Genomic DNA, 21,751 nt, shown 5'->3' with positions numbered 1-21,751 from the left:
GGAAAGGCTGAGGCTGCAGGGGTCTAATAGGCCGAGCACTGCTGTGGCACGGTTACTGTGACCCTCGGGCCTCGCCAGGCTGAGCACTGCAGTGGCACAGTCCCCGTGGACCCCCGGGCCTTACTAGGACAGGCAGCAGGCACCTGAGCTGTCCTCTGCCCTCAGACTCATGGGCAAGGTGGAAAATGAAGGCTCGGGAGGCTAAGCCCCGGCACGAGGCTGTGAGCACGGCTGTCCCGACCTGTCCCCGCCGGGTGACCTGCCTGTGACCAGGACCTGGGCATGTGGGCTGGGGCCTGTGTGTGGGTCTTCCCAGCACTGAACACTCTGTAAACACTTACAAACATGACACACACCTATTTCGTTACAAAAGCACTGTCATCCCATTGCCCAATGGGAAATAGAGGGAAACCGAATCTGTGGCTGTGAAGTTCCAATGCAAGCATGCGGAGCGTTTGGATTCCTTTCCTTTTCACGAAGAAATGATTAAACAGCTCCATGAGGAGCCATGGGGGCCACGGGGCCACATGCTGTGGGTCTAGGGTCCACGGTGCTGCCATGCAGTGCTCTGAGGGTAGCTGCAGAAGTGACGTCTTTTCCCCATTTCCAGTCACTTCAAGTATCGCCCACACCCACGTGAACAGACACCTGCCATCGCGGTCATCAGGGAGGTGTGGGAAGAACCGCCTGCCACCGGCCAGGAGCCACACTGCTGCTGATGGGGACGTGGACCGGGGTGGCCACTCTGCAAGGTGGTGTGGGAGCTCTGGACAAGGCTAGAGATGGGGTTGCCGGGTAAGTCAGCTGCCCCCAGATGGCAGCACCCATCCAGGCCCAGCACCTCCTGGGAGGAGAGCTCGGACCCACTTGAGCCCAGTCCCTCTGCCCTGGACACTCGCCAGGCTGTGAGAACTGGCTTTTTGCTCCAGAACCTTCCCTAAAAATGAGGTTTCACACAGAAGCAGCATACAACAGAGACGGGGATGTGCCCCTCTGCCCGGGCTCTCTCTGCTCCATCCACCCACTCCCTGTTAGGCCTCAGGCCTGAGGCTGCATCAGAGGATGCCCTCCAGCAGAGCCGGGGTCCTGCAGGGTTCCCTGCTCGGTGCGCCACAGAGCTGTCTGTCCTTGCCCAGCCGGGGCTTCACGCCACATGCCTGGGCTCAGCTCCCACCACCTCTGCTGCTGGCAGCCTGGCTGCACGATGCATCTTATTTATTTTTATTTTTTTAATGACAGGGTTTCACCATGTTGGCCAGGCTGGTCTCGAACTCCTGACCTCAGGTGATCCGCCTGCCTCCCAAAGTGCTGAGTTCACAGGCGTGAGCCACCACGCCGTCACGATGCATTTTTAATCCAGGAGCGTCTCAGGTGTGTGTGTGTCTTTGCAGGATTCTGGGGCCAAATCCTTCTGTTTGAGAACCGGTGAGGACTGCGGCTGCCCCACCTGCCCCTCTTGACAGCGAGTGTCCCTGGAGGCCCCGGCCTGGATTGTTGCTTTAATCTTATTTATTTTTTAGAGACAGGATATTGCTCTGTCACCCAGGCTCACTGTAGCCTCAACCTTCTGGGCTTAAGTGAACTTCCTGCCTCAGTCTCCTGAGTAGCTGGGACCGCAGATCGCCATGCCCCGCTAATTTTTATTTTCTGTTAAGGTCTTGCTATGTTGCCCAGGCTCGTCTCAAACTCCTGGGCTCAAGCGATCCTCCTACCTCGGCCTCCCAAAGTTCTGGGATCACAGGTGTGAGCAACCATGCCTGGCCCCATCTTTTTTTTGGAGATGGAATCTTGCTCTGTTGCCCAGGCTGGAATGCAGTGGGTTCAAGCGATTCTCCTGCCTCAGCCTACTGAGTAGCTGGGATTACAGGCGCCCACCACCATGTCCAACTAGTTTTTGTATTTTTAGTAGAGATGGGGTTTCACCATATTGGCCAGGCCAGCCTGAAACTTCTGACCTCACCACAGCCTCCCAAAGCGCTGGGTTTACAGGTGTGAGCCACAGTGCCCGACCACCCATCTTGTTTAGAGAGGCTCCCTGCAAAGCCACGTGTGACTGTGTCTGAGAAGTAGCCCAGGGTGAATGAGGCCATGTCGTGGGGGTCTGAGCTCGGGGATGGTGGTTCTCAAAGGCCTGGCCAACAGCTGCCTCCGTGTGACCCCCGCAGGGAAGATGTGAATGCTGCCTGGGATTTGCCTGAAAACTGCACATTCTCCAGCTGTGAGGTCGGGCTGGGTGGCTGTGGTGGACGGTGGGACTGTGTCTCTGCTCTGGCCTGGCTGGGGGCTCCAGCAAACGCAGCAGGTAACACCCCTGAGGACCCCCTGTGGACAGCAGTCATGCCAAGTGGATTTGGGTGGCACTGCTGGCACTGCCATCCAGGCTTTCATCTCAGGTGGTCCCTGGAGCAAGCAGCTGGTGGGGGGTGTGGTGGGCATGGGTGTGGCTGGCACTCTGTTGTGTGTAACTGGGGCTGCGATCTGCTCCCCGGGGTCCCCCTGGGATGGCACTTGCAGCCGATGATTGTGGGCTCCTCAGTGACTCCTGCAGGCACAGGGGGCTCAGAGACTGCCCCTCCAGCTCCACAAGGCCCGAAGCTCCTGGCCCCCCATCGTTTGTGATCACTGTCCCCCAGTGGACCGGAGAGGTCCCGGCTCTGTCTCTGTGAGTATCCCGGCACCCCCACAACAAATGACCAGGACTGGGGGCTCCGAACAACTAAACTGTGGACACCGGCCCCTCACTGCCCCAGAGGCCAGAGCACGAAACCAGGGGGCTCAGGGCCACGCCCTCTGGAGGAACTGGGGCAGCCCCACGTGAGCCCAGGCTGGTGGTGTTCTGTGCAGTCCCCGCCTCGTCCCCCTGCGGCCTTCGCCTGTGTCTGTGTCTCCTCCCTCTGGACTCAGGGCCACCTGCTCCAGGAGGACCAGTGCCCACCCATCCTTCATCACAAGGCACAGACCCTACTTCCCATCAGGCCAAGCTGGAGGTGTGGGTGGACCTGGGCCTGGGGACACCGCTCTGTCCACTCCGGGCTCCTTGCTGTCTTTCTGCAGTCACCGTCCCAGGCTTCTGAGCCGGATGCTGGTAGAAGGGGAGGTGCTGATGAGGTGCCCAAGGGGTCTCTGAGGGCAGTGGGAGGGGTTCCGGCCCAGGAGCCTGCCCCGTTCAGGGGGTGTGCAGGAGCCTCAGCGACCTTGGCGGTGACGCTGCCACCCTCAGTCCTGTGCTGCTCTCTGCTGCCTCCCACCGGCCTTGCTCAAAAGAGCAGGGGGCAGTCTGTGCTCAGGTCTGGCTCTGCCCCCCACGGCGACCCCCGACGCTCCTGGGTCCTCTGCCCCCCACGGCGACCCCCGATGCTCCTGGGTCCTCTGCCCCCCACGGCGACCCCCGATGCTCCTGGGTCCTCTGCCCCCTACGGCGACCCCTGACGCTCCTGGGTCCTCTGTCCCCCACGTCGACCCCCGATGCTCCTGGGTCCTCTGCCCCCTACGGCAACCCCTGACGCTCCTAGGTCCTCTGCCCCCTATGGCGACGCCGACGCTCCTGGGTCCTCTGCCCCCCACGGCGACACCCACGCTCCTGGGTCCTCTGCCCTGCCCCCGACGGCGACCTCTAACGCTCCTGGGTCCTCTGTCTCCAACGTCGACCCCCGACGTTCCTGGGTCCTCTGCCTCCCACAGTGGCCCCTGACACTCCTGGGTCTTCCCGGGACATCTCCATGGGGCAGGAATGCTGGAGACCGCCGGGCACGCACATGCCCCAGGATCCCCAGGCCAGGAGCCGGAACTGGGTACCTGCTCATCCTAAGGGTTGAGACGGAGAAGCCTCCAGGTAGCCCCAGCCCAGGGAGATGGCTTCGGACAAGGAAAGAGGAAGCCACCGTGGGGTCTCCAGCCAAGTGCTGGGGCCTCTGTGTCACCCCTAAGGAGCTGCCAGAGAACATGTGGGTTTGGTATTGGTGACCGTGCCCCTCGAGACTCCCGAGGGTGAGGGGAGGGCTTCCCTGAAAGCTGGCAGGCGACGGCCCAGGCTCCAGCATCCTTGGTAGGGCGAGGACAAAACCCAGACAGCAGAGGGTGGAGCTGGGGCTGGTGGCTTTATGCCATTCCTCCTGCTCGCTGACCTGCGTCTTTGCACCTCCCGCTGGCCCCAGGGTTGGCCGGCCTCCTGGGCACACCTCAGGCCTGGACCCCTCCCCTCTGGCCTCGGCCATCCCCAGAGGCAGCTGAAGGTAGGGGTCACGTCGCTGGGGGCCAGATGGACGGTGGCCCAGAACAAGCAGAAGTGGGGAAACCGCCAGGGAGGGCAGGAGCGGGCGCTGCAGAGAGGAGGGCAGGAGCGGGCGCTGCAGAGAGGAGGGCAGGGCACTAACTGGGTGGGAGGAACACGGCAGGAGGGGACGCAGGCATGGGAGGCGATGGGCAAGGTGCAGAGGGCTCCGTCCCTGCAGAGCCTGCGTTTGGGGGAGTCCGGCTGGCACTGTCCCAACATCCCGGAGGCCCTGCACCAACTCACCTGAGGGGGAACCTCTCCCCGGGGTCCCGTCCCAGGTGAAAGATCAGAGGCAGCTTCGTGTGGTCTTCCAGGGTGTGAGTCGTGACCCCCGAAACATTCTGCCCAGGGCAGAAATCCATGCCCTGCAATGAGAAGAGGAGGGATGGTGGGTCCTGGAGCCCCTGACCCTTGAATCCTGACCCACAGCCACGACGGGCCTCAACTGCCTGTGTCCTGGAGCCCCTAACTGGGGGCCATAGAGGGGCCCTTGTCTGCCAGTGCCCAGCAGTGACCCTGGTACTCAGCACGGTACGGGGCACTGGCTAAATGCTGAAGGACGAGTGGGCCTGTACGTGGGCGTCCTGTGAAGGAGGTGAGGCCACTCGCTCTGGGCCCCTGAGCTGCAGAGCTGGCATGCCTCATGTGCCCATGGTTTTCATGCACCCCTCTTCTTTGTGGGGCAGGTGAGTGTCTTTAAAAGACCTTAACCAGCCTCACATCTGGACTGCCACCAATTTCATGGAGGAAAGCTCCTTTTAATGCTGGAAGGGGAGGGGTGGGGAGGGGTGGGGGAGGGGAGAAGGAAGAGCCACAACGCTAACATCCCTATGGAAACCGTGAGACAGGGAGAAGCAGGACCAACATCTGAAATGCAGGAGAAAGCACAGACAATAGAAACAGACCCAGGGGCTGACACGGAGTCACAGGCTCATGAAGGGAGAGGATTTCACAGTAACCACAATGAACTTATTCAGGAAGACAGAAGCAAAGGCACAGGAAGGCTCGGGGGGCAGCAGCCACCCCACCACCACACCACGCGGCAGAGCCAGGCCTGCTGGGGTCCCTTCCATGCGCTCCTGTAGCTGCTCGGCCCTGGTGTGACCTTCCCTGAGCATGCTGTGTGTGGGCAGTGGCCTGAGCTCTGTCCCAGGTCCTACAATGGCCCTGAGGCCCCACAGCTCTCTCTGCTGCCCCCTGGACTCCCTGATCTGGGAAGGGGGAGGTGTGCCTCTAATATTCCCAGAGGGGATGCTGCAGGCCAAGGGGCTCCAGCAGCTGGGAGACTCGGCCACCATGTGCAGGGATGCCTTGAGCCAGGGTGGGCTGGGGTGGGTAGAGCTGAGCCGCTTGCTTCTGCGGCACCAATGCCTGAGCAGCCTCTTGCAGGCATCGGCTGTCTGATGGGCAAACCATTTCCTAGCACGTGGCGTGCATCCGTGAGGATCAGTGGTCGGGGGCGGAGGGGGGGAGCGCAGATCATGTTCTGCTCTTTGTGGAGCAGGGAGGTTAGAAGCCCATGAAATTCTGCTCATGTGCCCTGGGCTGTAGATGCCTGAGTCCACGGCTGGAAACCAGGGGCTGCACTTGGAGTGCCTCCACAGTGGGCAGTGTTGTGGACTCCAGGGCACGGACAGCGGGAGGAACGGCCGCACTCCACACAAAGACGCTGGCAGGCAGTGGGGAAGCATCTCAGTGTAGACAGATGATGTGACTGATGGCTGGATGCAAGCCAAATAAGCCATTTCATCAAGACTCCGCTGATCCGTGCAGATTGCTCTCACTGCTGCATTCTGAGAGAGACCTCACCCTGGGGGTACCGCAGCAGAGCCAGCATCACCCAGCACCTCTTCCTCGTCACTGAGCCGACACTGAATGCCAGGTGCCGGGCATGTGCAGTGGGGTGCAGGTGGGTGCCTGGGAGACAGGGCTGACTTTAAAGGAGTGGTAGCAGGGGAAGGGATGATCCTATAGAGACGGACGCTTGGAGATCTGGTCAGGAAAGGCCAAGGGTCATGCAGATCAGCCTGACCGGTTCTGCTTCCCATCCTGTGGCGGCGGCAGCTGCAGTGGGGACGTGCACGGCCCCTGTGCTGCTTCAGGCAATGGCTGCGTCCTCTGCACACCTGCACTTGCAAGGCGCCAGTTCCCTCACACACGGCTGAACCAGTGCAGCACCGAGGACCCGCTGGGATGTGACAGAGACGGCGAGTGTGGCAGCCAGGGCCACCCACCACACACATGGCTCAAGGGCCTGGGGGTGAGGAAGGGGTTCAGGTTCAGGAACCCAGGGCAGGGCCTGTGCTCTGCTGATAGAGAAGCTGGGTACCAGGTGAGAGCAACTGCTGGGGCCGGGGGTGGCAGGAGCCTGTGCGTGTTCTATTTCCCTCCCATGCGAGGGGCCGGTGTGGAGATGCAGATGCTGAGACCCTCATGAAGCACCTGGGCCAAGCAGGCCATGCCCCTGTTAGAGAAAGCTCAGGTGTCCTGGCAGGATGGAGAGGCCGGCGGGGACCACCTGACCAGGGTCTGTGCCACGTCTGTAGCTATGCCTCGGGGTCCCTCCCTCGACTCCAGCCTGTCAGCTGCCAGGCCCTGGGCCACGCAGAGACAGCTGTGGAAGGTGGGGTCCTGCCTGTCTCACCCTCCTGCACCTCCCCAGGATGGCACTCAGAGGCCACGTATGGACAGGGATGGAAGCAGCTCCGCCTGCGCCCACAGCCAGAGCCCCGTACCTGCCTGAAGTTCTCCCAGGAGTTTGTCCAGGTCCAGAAGTGAGCCTTGTGCTGCCCGAGGGTGGCCGCCATCAGCGTGTCACCGCGGTAGTAGAAGACAGGCCTGTGGGATGGGAGAGGAGGACCCTGTAACAGCAGGAAGGACATGCTGGGTCACCTGGGGCTCCGGGCTGCATCCAACATCGGCTGCTCATGCCTTGGTATTTTATAAAGATGATCGAAAAGCGAAAAGGCCCGTGAGGTGGCCGGAGCTTGGGTCCCTGGGCGTCCCCTCGTTGTGGGTTCTTGGCGAGGCCAGGCCAGCCCTGGGGACGGGGGCAGGCCAGAGGAAAGCCAGTGGCATGGGGTCGCCATCTCCGAGACCATGATGGGCTGGCAGGACAGGAACAGGGAGTGGGGGACGCAGCTGGGCACTGTCTTTTCCGCAGTGAGCAGTGCTGGGGCCAGGCCTCAAGGGTGGACAAGTGAGAAAAATCCCCCATCTCCTCCCCCAAAAGCCAGAGGCGGCATGATGCCCTTGCAGCTGTCCCCACTTTCTGTTTACTGTTGAGCCTTTAGAATCCTCGTCCCTTCAGGGCCACCCAGAAAATGTGGTTTGAGCAGAATGGTGGCTGCTCTCGGGGTAGGAAATGGACAGAAGGTAAGAGCGGGACCAGCCAGCCATGGACTCAGCGGAGGGAAGCTACAGGCAGCCATGAGGCACTGAAAACCCAGCAGGGAACAAAGCTGGGGTGGGCAGGGGCGGGTGTGTGGCTGGGGTGCCGACAGGGAAGAGGCCCGTCTCCCGGTGCTGCCCCTCCCACCCCCGCCCCCTCTCCTGGCCCCACCCCTGCATCCTGGCCTCGCCCCCATCTCCTGGCTTTGCCCTCCTCTCCTGGCCTCGCCCTCCTAAGGCCTTCCTGAGAGCCAGGGCCTCGCTGTGCCTGAACACTTCCAGGATGAACCCTGCCCCATAGGCAGGTCCCCAGGTCCTCTCGGCACAGGCTCCCCCACCTCCTTCTGTCCGGGCATGAGCACGCCTGTGTCCAGAAATATGAGGGTCAGCTGGGCCTGGGGGTCGGGCCTGGTCCGCAGCTCTGGGCTTCCCACTTGGATCAGGGAAGGGGCCAGGGCAGGTCTAGCACCAACCTGTCCATCAGCCGGCCCTGCAGGAGGGCGGGCAGGAGGTTGAGGCCGTCAATGGCCCTGTCGCTGGGTGGTGTCAGGCCTGCGAGGGCCAGGCTGGTGGTGAAGAGGTCCATGATACTGCCGAGCTGGTGGCTCACCTAAAACAGACATGGCAGCAGCATGCTGATGGCTCTATGCCCCGACCTGAGGGGCTGGGAGCCAGCCTATAGACAGGCGCATGTGCTCACACGCCACACGCCATGTGCTCACATACCACGTGCCACATGCCACGCACTCATGTACCACGCCACACGCTCACACGTCACGTGCTCTACACCACACGCCACATGCCATGTGCCACACGCTCACACGCCACACATGCCACATGCTCACATGCCACATGCCCACAGCAGGGACTGAGCAGAGTCACAAGGCCTGCGAATGGCAGGGGAGCCTAAAACAAGGCCTGATGGGGCAGCTCCCCTCACCTTTCTCAGGTGTGCCACTGAGCACAGCCACGGGTGGCTCCCAGCCTCTGGAGCAGAGCTCTAGCCCCAGCCTGGCCCGGTGGGTGTCCACTACAGTAGGAAACCTCATGTCTCCCAGACCTCTGCAGGCCCTGAGTCCCACGTCATTGTCACGCCGTCCATGTCTCCCAGACCTCTGCAGGCCCTGAGTCCCAGGTCATCATCATCACGGCATCCATGTCTCCCAGACCTCTGCAGGCCCTGAGTCCCACGTCATCAGCACGACACCCACTGAACCATGACTGGCCATTCCTGCAGGTACCCCCACACAAGGCCAAACGCCCATCCCTTACCTCGGGGTGAAGGTGCTCAGCGGAGCGGAGGGGGTGGGCAGTCATTGCCTGTCCTAGGTGCACCCACACCACGCAGGGGCCCGTGCCTGCCGCCCCTACCTCTGCACAAGGCAGTCATCGCCTGTCCTAGGTGCGCCCACACCACGCAGGGGCCCGTGCCTGCCGCCCCTACCTCTGCACAAGGCAGTCATCGCCTGTCCTAGGTGTGCCCACACCACGCAGGAGCCCGTGCCTGCCGCCCCTACCTCTGCACAAGGCAGTCATCGCCTGTCCTAGGTGTGCCCACACCACGCAGGAGCCCGGGCCTGCCGCCCCTACCTCTGCACAAGGCAGTCATCGCCTGTCCTAGGTGCGCCCACACCACGCAGGGGCCCGTGCCTGCCGCCCCTACCTCTGCACAAGGCAGTCATCGCCATGGCCGCGCTGCTTTTCAAAGGCAGGCGCAGCTGCCTGTTCCATGAACCATGGGGGTCCTTCCACCCTCCGGGACCTGGAAGCTGGGGTGGCCCAGGAGCCCATGTCTGACAGAGACTGCCCTGGGCAGAGGGTCTGAGGAGGCAGGCCCAGTCAGCTGCAGAGACCAGCCGCCCCTGGCAGGCGCCATCCCTCAGTCCCACTGGCCGCTGGGGACCCAGCGGACTGCCCAGGCATGGTGGGCAGGAGGGCAGGCTGAATGGCCACGCACTTGGCGGCTGCTCCCACCTCTGCCCCTAGTGACTGGGAGGCCCTGGCAAGTGCCTGCCTCTCTGGTCTCAGTGTCCTGATGTGGAACGAGTGGGGAGCATCTGACAGAACAGCAGCCAATCCCTGGGCCTGCAGACACGTGACCAACCCAGACAGTTAAGGCGGCCCACACAACGCAGGCTGCTCATCAGCCTCGCAGCAGGGGGGCCAGCCTGGGGGAAGCGGGGGCAGGTGGGACACAGCCACAGAGTCCTTAAAAGTGGAACAGGCTGGGCATGGTGGCTGAAGCCTGTAATCCCAGCACTTTGGGATTTGAGACCGCCCTGGCCAACACAGCGAAACCTCGTCTCTACTAAAAACACAAAAATTAGCCGGGCATGGCGGCATGTGGCTGTAATCCCAGCTACTCGGGAGGCTGACGCAGAATTGCTTGAACCCAGGAGGTAGAGGTTGCAGGGAGCTGAGACGGTGCCACTGCACTCCAGCCCAGGCAACAGAGTGAGACTCCCTCTCAAAAAAAAAACCAAAGAAGCGGAACAGGAAGGCCAGGGACAGATGCACGCTGCTGGCTTTGAGGCGGAAGGGCCAGGAGCTCAGGAATGGCTGGTCCTTGGGATTTGGAAAAGGCAGGGAACAGACTCGCTCCTGGAGCGACTGGCCCCACACACGTCGTCACTCAGCCCCACGAGCCCCAGGCTGACCCTGGCTGTCGTCCTGTGTGATGTTCCAGCTGCCTCCGGAGGCATCGGGAGGGCAAGACTGACTCAAACAGCGCTCGCTCACACAGCTCAGACTCAGCGTCTCAGGGCGTGTCTGGATCAAGTGCCCCAGGTAGAGACAACTGTGTTGTGATTCTGAGCTAAGGGGCAGCTTCCTGGGCCGGGGGAAACACAGCACACAGCATGAAGGTGGCCACGCTGAGATGCCAGGATGCACCCTCACCCAGCCAGAGCCCAGGTCACCACCAGGGTCTCCAGCCCAAAAGCGTGGGCCACCACCGTGGTCTCCACCCAACAGAGCCCAGGGCACCACCGTGGTCAGGCTGAACATGGGGGGTGGGGGGGGTGGAGGGTGGTGAGGATGAGCATGGGGGTGGGGGGGGTGGAGGGTGGTGAGGATGAGCATGGGGGTGGGGGTAGAGGGTGGTGAGGCTGAGTATGGGGGTGGGGGGGTGGAGGGTGGTGAGGATGAGCATGGGGGTGGGGGGGGTGGAGGGTGGTGAGGCTGAGCATGGGGGTGGGGGGGTGGAGGGTGGTGAGGATGAGCATGGGGGTGGGGGGGTAGAGGGTGGTGAGGATGAGCATGGGGGTGGGGGGTGGAGGGTGGTGAGGCTGAGCATGGGGGTGGGGGGGGTAGAGGGTGGTGAGGATGAGCATGGGGGTGGGGGGGGTGGAGGGTGGTGAGGCTGAGCATGGGGGTGGGGGGGGTGGAGGGTGGTGAGGATGAGCATGGGGGTGGGGGGTGGAGGGTGGTGAGGCTGAGCATGGGGGTGGGGGTAGAGGGTGGTGAGGCTGAGTATGGGGGTGGGGGGGTGGAGGGTGGTGAGGATGAGCATGGGGGTGGGGGGGGTGGAGGGTGGTGAGGCTGAGCATGGGGGTGGGGGGGTGGAGGGTGGTGAGGCTGAGCATGGGGGTGGGGGTAGAGGGTGGTGAGGCTGAGTATGGGGGTGGGGGGGGTGGAGGGTGGTGAGGATGAGCATGGGGGTGGGGGGGTGGAGGGTGGTGAGGATGAGCATGGGGGTGGGGGGGGTGGAGGGTGGTGAGGATGAGCATGGGGGTGGGGGGGTGGAGGGTGGTGAGGCTGAGCATGGGGGTGGGGGGGGTGGAGGGTGGTGAGGCTGAGCATGGGGGTGGGGGGTAGAGGGTGGTGAGGCTGAGTATGGGGGTGGGGGGGTGGAGGGTGGTGAGGATGAGCATGGGGGTGGGGGGGTGGAGGGTGGTGAGGATGAGCATGGGGGTGGGGGGGGTGGAGGGTGGTGAGGATGAGCATGGGGGTGGGGGGGTGGAGGGTGGTGAGGATGAGCATGGGGGTGGGGGGGGTGGAGGGTGGTGAGGCTGAGCATGGGGGTGGGGGGGTGGAGGGTGGTGAGGCTGAGCATGGGGGTGGGGGTAGAGGGTGGTGAGGCTGAGTATGGGGGTGGGGGGGTGGAGGGTGGTGAGGATGAGCATGGGGGTGGGGGGGTGGAGGGTGGTGAGGCTGAGCATGGGGGTGGGGGGTGGAGGGTGGTGAGGCTGAGCATGGGGGTGGGGGGGTGGAGGGTGGTGAGGATGAGCATGGGGGTGGGGGGGGTGGAGGGTGGTGAGGATGAGCATGGGGGTGGGGGGGTGGAGGGTGGTGAGGATGAGCATGGGGGTGGGGGGTAGAGGGTGGTGAGGATGAGCATGGGGGTGGGGGGGTGGAGGGTGGTGAGGATGAGCATGGGGGTGGGGGGGTGGAGGGTGGTGAGGCTGAGCATGGGGGTGGGGGGGTGGAGGGTGGTGAGGATGAGCATGGGGGTGGGGGGGTGGAGGGTGGTGAGGCTGAGCATGGGGGTGGGGGGGTAGAGGGTGGTGAGGATGAGCATGGGGGTGGGGGTAGAGGGTGGTGAGGCTGAGCATGGGGGTGGGGGGGTGGAGGGTGGTGAGGCTGAGCATGGGGGTGGGGGGGGTAGAGGGTGGTGAGGCTGAGCATGGGGGTGGGGGGGTGGAGGGTGGTGAGGATGAGCATGGGGGTGGGGGGGTGGAGGGTGGTGAGGATGAGCATGGGGGTGGGGGGGTGGAGGGTGGTGAGGATGAGCATGGGGGTGGGGGGGTGGAGGGTGGTGAGGCTGAGCATGGGGGTGGGGGGGTAGAGGGTGGTGAGGATGAGCATGGGGGTGGGGGTAGAGGGTGGTGAGGCTGAGCATGGGGGTGGGGGGGTGGAGGGTGGTGAGGCTGAGCATGGGGGTGGGGGGGGGTAGAGGGTGGTGAGGCTGAGCATGGGGGTGGGGGTAGAGGGTGGTGAGGCTGAGCATGGGGGTGGGGGGGTGGAGGGTGGTGAGGCTGAGCATGGGGGTGGGGGGGTGGAGGGTGGTGAGGCTGAGCATGGGGGTGGGGGGGTGGAGGGTGGTGAGGCTGAGCATGGGGGTGGGGGGGTGGAGGGTGGTGAGGCTGAGCATGGGGGTGGGGGGGTGGAGGGTGGTGAGGCTGAGCATGGGGGTGGGGGGGTGGAGGGTGGTGAGGCTGAGCATGGGGGTGGGGGGGTGGAGGGTGGTGAGGCTGAGCATGGGGGTGGGGGGTAGAGGGTGGTGAGGATGAGCATGGGGGTGGGGGGGTAGAGGGTGGTGAGGCTGAGCATGGGGGTGGGGGGGTAGAGGGTGGTGAGGCTGAGCATGGGGGTGGGGGTAGAGGGTGGTGAGGCTGAGCATGGGGGTGGGGGGGTGGAGGGTGGTGAGGCTGAGCATGGGGGTGGGGGGGTGGAGGGTGGTGAGGATGAGCATGGCGGTGGGGGGTAGAGGGTGGTGAGGATGAGCATGGGGGTTGGGGGGTGGAGGGTGGTGAGGATGAGCATGGGGGTGGGGGGGTGGAGGGTGGTGAGGCTGAGCATGGGGGTGGGGGGGTGGAGGGTGGTGAGGATGAGCATGGCGGTGGGGGGTAGAGGGTGGTGAGGATGAGCATGGGGGTGGGGGGGTGGAGGGTGGTGAGGCTGAGCATGGGGGTTGGGGGGTGGAGGGTGGTGAGGATGAGCATGGGGGTGGGGGGGTGGAGGGTGGTGAGGCTGAGCATGGGGGTGGGGGGGTGGAGGGTGGTGAGGATGAGCATGGGGGTGGGGGGGTAGAGGGTGGTGAGGCTGAGCATGGGGGTGGGGGGGTGGAGGGTGGTGAGGATGAGCATGGGGGTGGGGGGTGGAGGGTGGTGAGGATGAGCATGGGGGTGGGGGGGTGGAGGGTGGTGAGGCTGAGCATGGGGGTGGGGATAGAGGGTGGTGAGGCTGAGCATGGGGGTGGGGGGGTGGAGGGTGGTGAGGCTGAGCATAGGGGTGGGGGGGTAGAGGGTGGTGAGGCTGAGCATGGGGGTGGGGGGGTGGAAGGTGGTGAGGATGAGCATGGGGGTGGGGGGGTAGAGGGTGGTGAGGCTGAGCATGGGGGTGGGGGGGTGGAGGGTGGTGAGGATGAGCATGGGGGTGGGGGGGGTGGGGGGTGGTGAGGATGAGCATGGGGGTGGGGGGTGGAGGGTGGTGAGGATGAGCATGGGGGTGGGGGGTGGGGGGTGGTGAGGCTGAGAATGGGGGTGTCTGGGAGGTGGGCAGTGAGGGGCTCGCACCCTAGGATGAGCACAGGCCTGGACCTGCCGCCCAGCAGACAGGCTGACGCTGACTCACCTGGCCTGCGGCGATGTGTCCCGGCCACCACGCGAGGGCAGGCTCCCTCATCCCTCCTTCAAACGTGGTCTGCTTCCCACACAGAAAGGGGCCGTTACTGCCACCTGAGAGAGAGGGGCTGCAAGTCAGGCCACTGGGACCCGACCTCGCCAAGCCCTCCCCCTCCCTCCGCAGGTGACACTGAGTCACTGAGACTCAGTGGAGACAAAGGGGACTCCGGCTCCAGTGCAAAATCTGAGCCTTGGCTGGTTGTGGTGGCTCACACTTGTAATCCCATCACTTTGGGAGGACCAGGTGGGCAGATCATGAGGTCAGGAGATCGAGACCATCCTGGCCAACAAGCTGAAACCCCCATCTCTACTAAAAATACAAAAGATTAGCCGGGTGTGGTGGTACACGCCTGTAATGCCGGCTACTGGGTAGGCTGAGGCAGAAGAATGGCTTGAAGCTGGAGGTGGAGGCTGAGGTGAGCCGAGATCGCCCCGCTGTGTGATGCTGCGGCTGCAAAGTGTCCTGGAGAGAGTGGGATGTCATGCCCAGTGACCAAACGGAAATGCAAGCCTGTTGTCAGCAGGACTTAGAAACACACGCTCCCACAGCAGAGCCCCGGGCGCCTGCGTTTGGGATGCTCTGCCTAAAATGCAGGCAACTCCTGCTCCCCACGGTTCTGACTCAGTCGATCAGGGTGGGGTGCAGGAACGTGTGTTTCTGACAAGCCCCTGAGACTGGATTTTGGTCCGTAAACTATCACTTGTGGGAAGTGGTCACAGGACAAAGCCCCCCAGCCCTGGTGACCACACCATCCCCAGCTCACTCCCAGACAGAAGAAGCGGTTAGGGGACCCAAGTCAGAGGGACAAAAGTCACCCCTGCTGCTGTAGCCTGAGCCACCTGAGACTCTCGCCTTTGAGTCTCCATAAAAAAGGGGAGAAAGAAACGAAGGGGGCCAGCTGCAGCAGCTCACACCTGCAATCCCAGTACCCTGGGAGGCCAGAGCAGGTGGATGGCTCAAACCTGGGAGTTCAAAACTAGCCTGGGCTGGTCTACTAAAGGGAGGCCATGGCTAAACCCCATCTCTGCAAAAAATACAAAAATTAGCTGGGTGCGGTGGCACGGCCTGTAGTCCCCGCTATTCATGAGGCTGAGGTGGGAGGATCGCTTGAGCCCAGGAGGTCAAGGCTGCCGTGCGCGGAAATCACGCCACCGCACTCCAGCCTGGGCAACAGAGCAAGACCTTGTCTCCAAAAAAAAGAAACAAAAAGTATTTTTCTGGCGGTGAGAAACTGAACCACCCGGGATGGCTAAGTCACTGCAGCTCCTTCCTGTGTCACCATCCATCCCCCGTCCGAGTGGCAGCGTGGGAAGGCTCTGGACGGAGCCTCGAGGGCAGCTCTGTGTCCCTCACAGGCGAACATGCCCAGAACCTGGCCTGGCTCAGGGAGGGCCCTGCTTGCAGCAGCAGAGCCACAGAACCCATCAGGGGACAGAGGACACTCAACTGGGGACAGTGGCCACTTCCGGGGGACACCCAGGGATCATGGGAGGCCGTGCTGTGTTCCTTCCTTCCCTTCCCTCCCCCACTTTCTTTCTCTCAGATGTCCTGCTTCTGTCTTAAGCTGGGTGCTAGGTGTGTGGGCTCTCATCTTAACTACAAATCGGTACATAGGCCGTTTCTGTTTTTCTCTCTTTTTTTTTTGAGACTAAGTTTCACTCTTGTTGCCCAGGCTGGAGTGCAATGGCACAATCTTGGCTCACTGCAACGTCCATCTCCCGGGTTCAAGTGATTCTTCTGCCTCAGCCTCCCGAGTAGCTGGAATTACAGGCACGTGCCACCACGCCCAGCTAATTTTTCTATTTTTAGTAGAGACAGGGTTTCTCCATGTTGGTCAGGCTGGTCTTGAACTCCTGACCTCAGGTGATCTGTCTGTCTTGGCCTCCCAAAGTGCTGGGATTACAAGCATGAGCCACTGTGCCTGGCCTTAGGCCATTTCTGTTTGTATGAAATATTCCATCATTTAGAAACGAAGACTCAGGTCGCTGGAGCCCTTGACACTGCTGGCTGGTGGTTGTGGGTGCTGGCGACAAGGTGGGACCCCCCCAGGTTCCCCATGGGGAATGACAGCCAACACCACTCTCCCCACCCAGCACCCTCCCTCCTGGGAGCTGCCTGCAGCCCATAGGAGCCTCGAGCTGTGGGTCTGACTCCAGTGGGTGGGAGACGGAGCCGTCTGGAGGGTCTGCGTGACAGCCAAGCTCATCCAGGGGAGCTGTCAGGTGGGACGTGGCACGAGGGAGCCCCTGGCTGGCCGGGCCACCTAGGCGCTGCTCTGGGGCCAACAGGCTTCTATCTTGGCTTTCAGCTGTGCTGGTTTCTATCACCTGAAACCCTGAAGCCCCCTTTCCCCGAAGGACACTGGGCTGCCGGGGCCCCCGTCGTGGTCTGGGAAGAGGCGAGTTCAAGCTGGCGCTGGGGATAGGTCAGGCGTTCCTCAGTACCGAGAGGGAGAAAGGCTGAGGTGTCCATCCCGGGAATGGCTCGACTGGGCCATGGTGGGGGCAGAAGCCATCTTCGTGGCTCAGGCCCTGGCCCCTGGGTGACCAGGCCCAGGCCAAACTCACAGGGCTGCTCTGGGTCTTGGGTGCCTGCCCCCATCTCTGCAGGGACACCCTGCTCCACTGGCCCTGCTTTTCCACCCAGGCTCCAAAGCCTCTAGTCTCCGGGGTCACCCCTTGGGAGGCGTCAGCCTCTTCCAAGACAAACTTTCTCCCCTGTGTCACCTCCTCCCCGCCCCCAAGTTCAAAGCCACTCCTGCTTCCAGGTTAGTCCTGGGCCGGAAGGGCCGCTGGCCTTGCTCGAGGCTCAGTGACATCTGCTCCTCACATTGAACCTGGAGGGACTCAGGCTCCGCCCACTACAGACCCTGCGGGTCGCAGCCAGTCCAGGCGTTCTTAGCGACGCGCTGGCTGTGAAGAAACCGTGGGAAGCACCTTGCTCAGGAGCAGAGATGAGGGCGGCGCCATTGTCCGACGTGAAGAAGACGAAGGTGCTGTCCGCGACGCGCAGGTCCTGGAGGAGCTGAAGCATCTTCCCAATGCTGTCGTCCACCTCCCGGACGGCGTCTCCGTACCTGGGGGGATGGTGACAGATGGATCAGGCGGCCAGCGGCATACCGTGATTCATGGAGTACCTTAAATCACGACGTCACAGACGACAGTGAAACTGCCTGCCACTTCCCAGAACAAGAGGAAAGGCCTGAGTTCAAGTTCACGTGGCTTATGAGGGACAAAGCCGGGACACCGCCGCAGCCCTCCTCCGCTGAGCCCAGGCCAGCAGACGGCTTCAAAGGGGCAGGGCCACTCTGGCCTTTCCACGATTGGAACTAAATGCCAGGGTACTGAGTGCCCCATCTCTGCAGGAGCTGTGGGGCCTCCAGCCAGTCTGTGCTCCTTGGAGTCGGGACTCACCGCCCTCGCCGACTGGTGCCCAGAAAGGGTCTGGAGGCGTAGACGGGTGCGTGCGTGGCGTCCACAGCCCAGTAGAGGAAGAAGGGGCGGCGCCGCGCCTGTCTCTTAATGAAGTCCAGGGCTTCCTGTGGAGAGAGCCGCAGCGTCCTCCTCCGGCCTGAGGCCACCTCCCCACGCCTCCCGCAGAGCTCAGCTGGTGCAGTCCTGTCACCTGCAGGTAGATCTGGGTAAGGTTGGCTTCCCCGGTCTTCGGATTAATAGGAAATTCTTCATAATATCTGAAGAGAATACAGATCCAGACAGACATCAGAACTTAGGCCAAGGAAGTCCCCTTCTCCCTGACTTCACCGGCAAAGACTGGGGTCGGGCACGGTGGTTCATGTCTGTAATCCCAGCACTTTGGGAGGCTGAGGAGGATGGATGATGAGGCCAGGAGTTTGAGCCCAGCTTGGCCAACATGTTGAAACCCCGTCTCTACTAAAAATACAAAAATTAGCCGGGCGTGGTGGCAGGCGCCTGTAATCCCAGCTACTTAGGAGGCTGAGGCAGGAGAATTGCTTGAACCTGGGAGGCAGAGGTTGTGAGCTAAGATCATGCTACTGCACTCCAGCCTGGGTGACAGAGCAAGACTCAATTTTTTGGGGGGGGAGGGCGGAAAGAAGGCTGGAAATGAAATGTCCACTCAGGAAACAGAGCAAGCTGGACACGGGCCTTGCTCCCCAGGGCACAGTCTTGCATCTGATGAGCTGGCTGAGGTCGGTGCTGTAATAACCTGCCTGGGAGAAGATGGGGGGACGGGACGGCGGGCACGACACTAGGGTGAAGGCAGTGAGGCGGCTGTGGTTACTCAGGGCTGGGACTGGGGAGTGACGGCTCAGGCTGCAGGGCTGGCTGTCCCAGCCTCCTACTACTGCAAATCACAGAACTGCACACTTCAAACAGGGGCAGAGACTCCCATACCCCGATGGAGCTCTGTCTGGAAAAGGCAGCAAGCTGGTGCTGCTGCTGGTCCACTGTCACGTAACGAATGAGCGCTTCCGTCAAGAAGAGTCAAGCTGGCCAGGTGCAGTGGCTCACACCTGTAATCCCAGCACTTTGGGAGGCCGAGGCGGGCGGATTGTGAGGTCAAGAGATCGAGACCATCCCGGCTAACATGGTGAAACCCCATCTGTACTAAAAATACAAAAACTAGCTGGGTGTGGTGGCGCATGCCTGTAGTGCCAGCTACTTGGGAGGCTGAGGCAGGAGAATTGCTTGAACCTGAAAGATGGGGGTTGCAGTGAGCCAAGATCCTGCCACTGCACTCCAGCCTGGGTGACAGTGTGAGGCTCTGTCTCAAAAAAAGAAAAGAAGAGTCAAGTTAAGTCAAACAAAATTCACAAAAGACGAGGGTCCCTGACCCGGGCACTGCCACGTCAGAGGTGCTGCCCCACACCCAGCACTGGGATGGCTCCGTCCGGACAGCGGCTTGCTCCTGGTGTGGCTCACGGGGGGGTTTCATCCCACCTCCTGTCCTGCCTATATTCCTGGACGTCCAGAGCACAGCCGGCCTCCCCACCCGTGGACCACATGGGCAGAACCCTGGCAGTGAGTGCAGATGGCGTGGGCTCACTGTGCTGGGGGCCTTCCACTGTCAGGACAGTTAAAGTGATCTACAACTCTGAGACAGTTGGAAGCCACCCCAGGCACAAGTCTCACAGACTCTGCGGCAAAACTCTGTGGGACAGAAGCCGTCCAGACCCGGGCCAGCCCAGCCCAGCCCAGCCCTTGTGAGCAGGCGGCTTGAGGCCACCAGCGCCAGATGCAGTGCAGGGGGCAGGTGCACCAGGCACCGCGGGTCAGGGCGCGGGAAGGGAAGGGGTGGAGCGGGGCCCGGTTACCTGCCGACCATCTCCCAGTTTCTGTACACAGGGATGTTGGGCCTGGCTTTGTTGTCATAAGGTCCAAAGTGACAGTTGGGCGATCCGAACCACTCATCAAATCCATGCTTCAGCGGGTGGAACTGGGGCCTGTGACCCAGATGCCTAGATACAGGAACCCAGGACACGTCAGGGATCCCACGTGGGGACACTCTGAGGTTCTGAGCAGCGACAAGTTCATCATCTGCACAAAATTCTTGGTGAGACAAGCACCCTCCGGCCCTGAGACAGGCTACGTCTGGGCACAGCAAGGACAGGAGACCAAGGCCTCCTTCTCAGGAGGGTGCTGGCACCACTCGCCTCCCCTGCAGAGTGGCTGGGCACAACCAAGTGTGCCAGGCATGATGACGGCCGGGGTTCCCTGCACTGTGAAGGCTGGCACATCCTGAGGAGCCTCCCTGCCCCCTGGAACCGGCCTGGCATGCCACTCTCGGCCCTGGCTCCAGACTCAGGCTCCTCCCACTTTTTCTGAACTCCCAGGAATGCTTCGTGGGTTGTGTCTCGAACACAAGTGTTTCTCCTCTGGGTTTTCCAGGGCAGAAAACATCTCCTGCAGATAATTACTGGGTCTCTCCACACCAAGGCAGTCTCTTCTCCCAGCTCAGAGCAACGGCTGCCAGGACGACGGGTGGGCGGGGTGTCGCGTGCCGCTGCGGGAGCTCAGGGGCCTGCCAGCTGCAGCCAGGTTCCCAGAGCCCGGTCAGAAGCAGAGATTGGAATGATGACAAGAGGATGTGGCCGTGTGGTCACGCTGGTAACCACCACCAACTGCTTTCCTGGGGCCAAGGTTCCCCTGCTCAGAATGGCCTTCGGCAGGCATCACGCCCCAGGACTGCCAGAACCCTCCAGACCCCGCCCTGCACCCGCAGCTGATGACCCCCACAGACCTCCTGCATCCACCCCACTCACACACGCCTTCCCTTTGGGGGCATCTAATCTCGCGTCCTCCGGCCAACAGCAGCCCCGCAGGCCGCACCTCTGTGCCCACTCGCCCTGGCCCCGAGGCCAGCTGTCTGGGTTTCCTTGTGCGGCCTGGCCTGTCCTGGAAGAAGTCCAGCTCACGGCTGCTCTTCAGAACGTGCTGCAGGAGAGCTGGTATGAGGCCACTTCTAGCATGCTGCTGAGGCGCGGCCGTGGGCGGCTCCCCTGTCACTCGCGTGTCGTCTGAGGAAGGTCTGCAGCTATAGCTTGGAAAGCATCATCCCAAAAGGAGACGTCTAAGCTGCACGTGGGCCCGCCTGGTGGAGGGCGGCGGGAAGGCCCGAGCCTCAGCGCTCATGGGGGACCCTGCATAGTCACACGGGTCTCAGGTCACCGTGCACCCACTCTGTCACTGGCTGGGGAGGGTCGGAGGGGGCCTTGAAGGCAGGCTGGGCTGGAAGAAGGTGGAGGCTGGACGGAGCCCAGTCTGGGCCTCAGTTTCCTCCCTTGTGAAGGAGGAGGCTGGCATGGCTGAGGCTGAGGCCCTGGCTGGTTCTGTGCCAGCGGGCTCCCTGGACACATACTCCGTCACGAGCTGCTCCCCCGTCTCCTGTCTCAGGGGAGCCGCTCTTCCGTTTTCTCTCTCAGGGGAGCCGCTCCCCCGTCCCCTCTCTCAGGCGAAGTCACCTGCACCTCTCCGTGACCTCAGAGCTCCTTTGGTTGCCGGCTTAGGGCTGTTTCCTTCGCGTCTTCAGCACGTGGGCTCATTGCTAGAGCACCCCATCATCCCTGAACACCCCAGGCAGGTCACCAGCCAGCCACAGGGGATGTGTGTCCATGTCCACCAGTACAAAGGCCTTGCTTAGGGGAAACACACGAGCAGGACCCTACACAGACTATGCTGTGGGCCCCACACGCTCGTTCCGAAGCAGCAGTGAGGCCTGGCCCTGCAGGTGAGCTGGAGCAGGGAGCGTCCACAGGGCTCTGGAACTCGAGCGCCTGCACTGTGCACCTGCGTGGTTTCAGGCAGATCAAGCAGCTTCTATTTGAGGCCAGGTGAGGTGCAGGGAAGTCTGAGTCATGGCTGACAACACCACCACTGCCCTGAGAGGGGACCCTGCTGGGATGGGGACCCCCGGCCTGCCTGAGCAGCCGCTGCAGGACCCGGTCCGGCCCTCAGGCCACTGCACTCTGCTCTGAGCCCAGGGGGAACCCGGCCCGGCCACCCAGTCACTACACTCTGTCCTGAGCCTAGGAAGAGCTCCCCGGGCCACCCAGCCACTGCAGTGTCCTGAGCCCAGGAGGAACCCGGCCTGGCCACCCAGCCACGGCACCCTGTCCTGAGCCCAGGAGGAGCTGTGGCTCTAGGGCCTGCCTGGCTCCTGCTCCCAGACCTCGGGGTCCCCTCTCTCCTGCCGATGGCTGTTCGGGAGCCTCGAGGCCTCTCTGGAGACCTGCTCCCTTTCTAGCTCTGGCCATTGGCACCAATG

At 62.5% G+C, this 21,751-nt stretch overlaps 1 protein-coding gene across 3 annotated transcripts in view; it reads right to left on the bottom strand.

Moving 5' to 3' along the window:
- The window catches only part of GALNS (galactosamine (N-acetyl)-6-sulfatase), a 41,998-nt gene that overhangs the window by 4,519 nt on the left and 15,728 nt on the right, over positions 1-21,751 (bottom strand). For 2 of the 3 annotated variants that reach the window (XM_021671023.2, XM_064369981.1), the window contains 8 exons: positions 19,302-19,445; positions 17,633-17,699; positions 17,422-17,546; positions 16,945-17,084; positions 13,958-14,061; positions 8,137-8,273; positions 7,009-7,111; positions 4,517-4,638 (listed from right to left, as the gene is read on the bottom strand). In XM_021671023.2, the coding sequence (XP_021526698.2) occupies positions 4,517-4,638; positions 7,009-7,111; positions 8,137-8,273; positions 13,958-14,061; positions 16,945-17,084; positions 17,422-17,546; positions 17,633-17,699; positions 19,302-19,445 (942 nt within the window). Of the gene's footprint in view, positions 1-4,516; positions 4,639-7,008; positions 7,112-8,136; positions 8,274-13,957; positions 14,062-16,944; positions 17,085-17,421; positions 17,547-17,632; positions 17,700-19,301; positions 19,446-19,904; positions 21,541-21,751 lie in introns of those variants that run through there. The other variant, XM_064369983.1, reaches the window with a different exon arrangement.

This window comes from Aotus nancymaae, unplaced genomic scaffold (assembly GCF_030222135.1).
Source record: "Aotus nancymaae isolate 86718 unplaced genomic scaffold, 86718_ANA_hifiasm-v0.15.2.pri h1tg000095l, whole genome shotgun sequence".
NCBI classification, from domain to species: domain Eukaryota; kingdom Metazoa; phylum Chordata; class Mammalia; order Primates; family Aotidae; genus Aotus; species Aotus nancymaae.
Note: the sequence above shows the minus strand (reverse complement) of the source record. Positions and strands in the feature narration are given on the sequence as shown.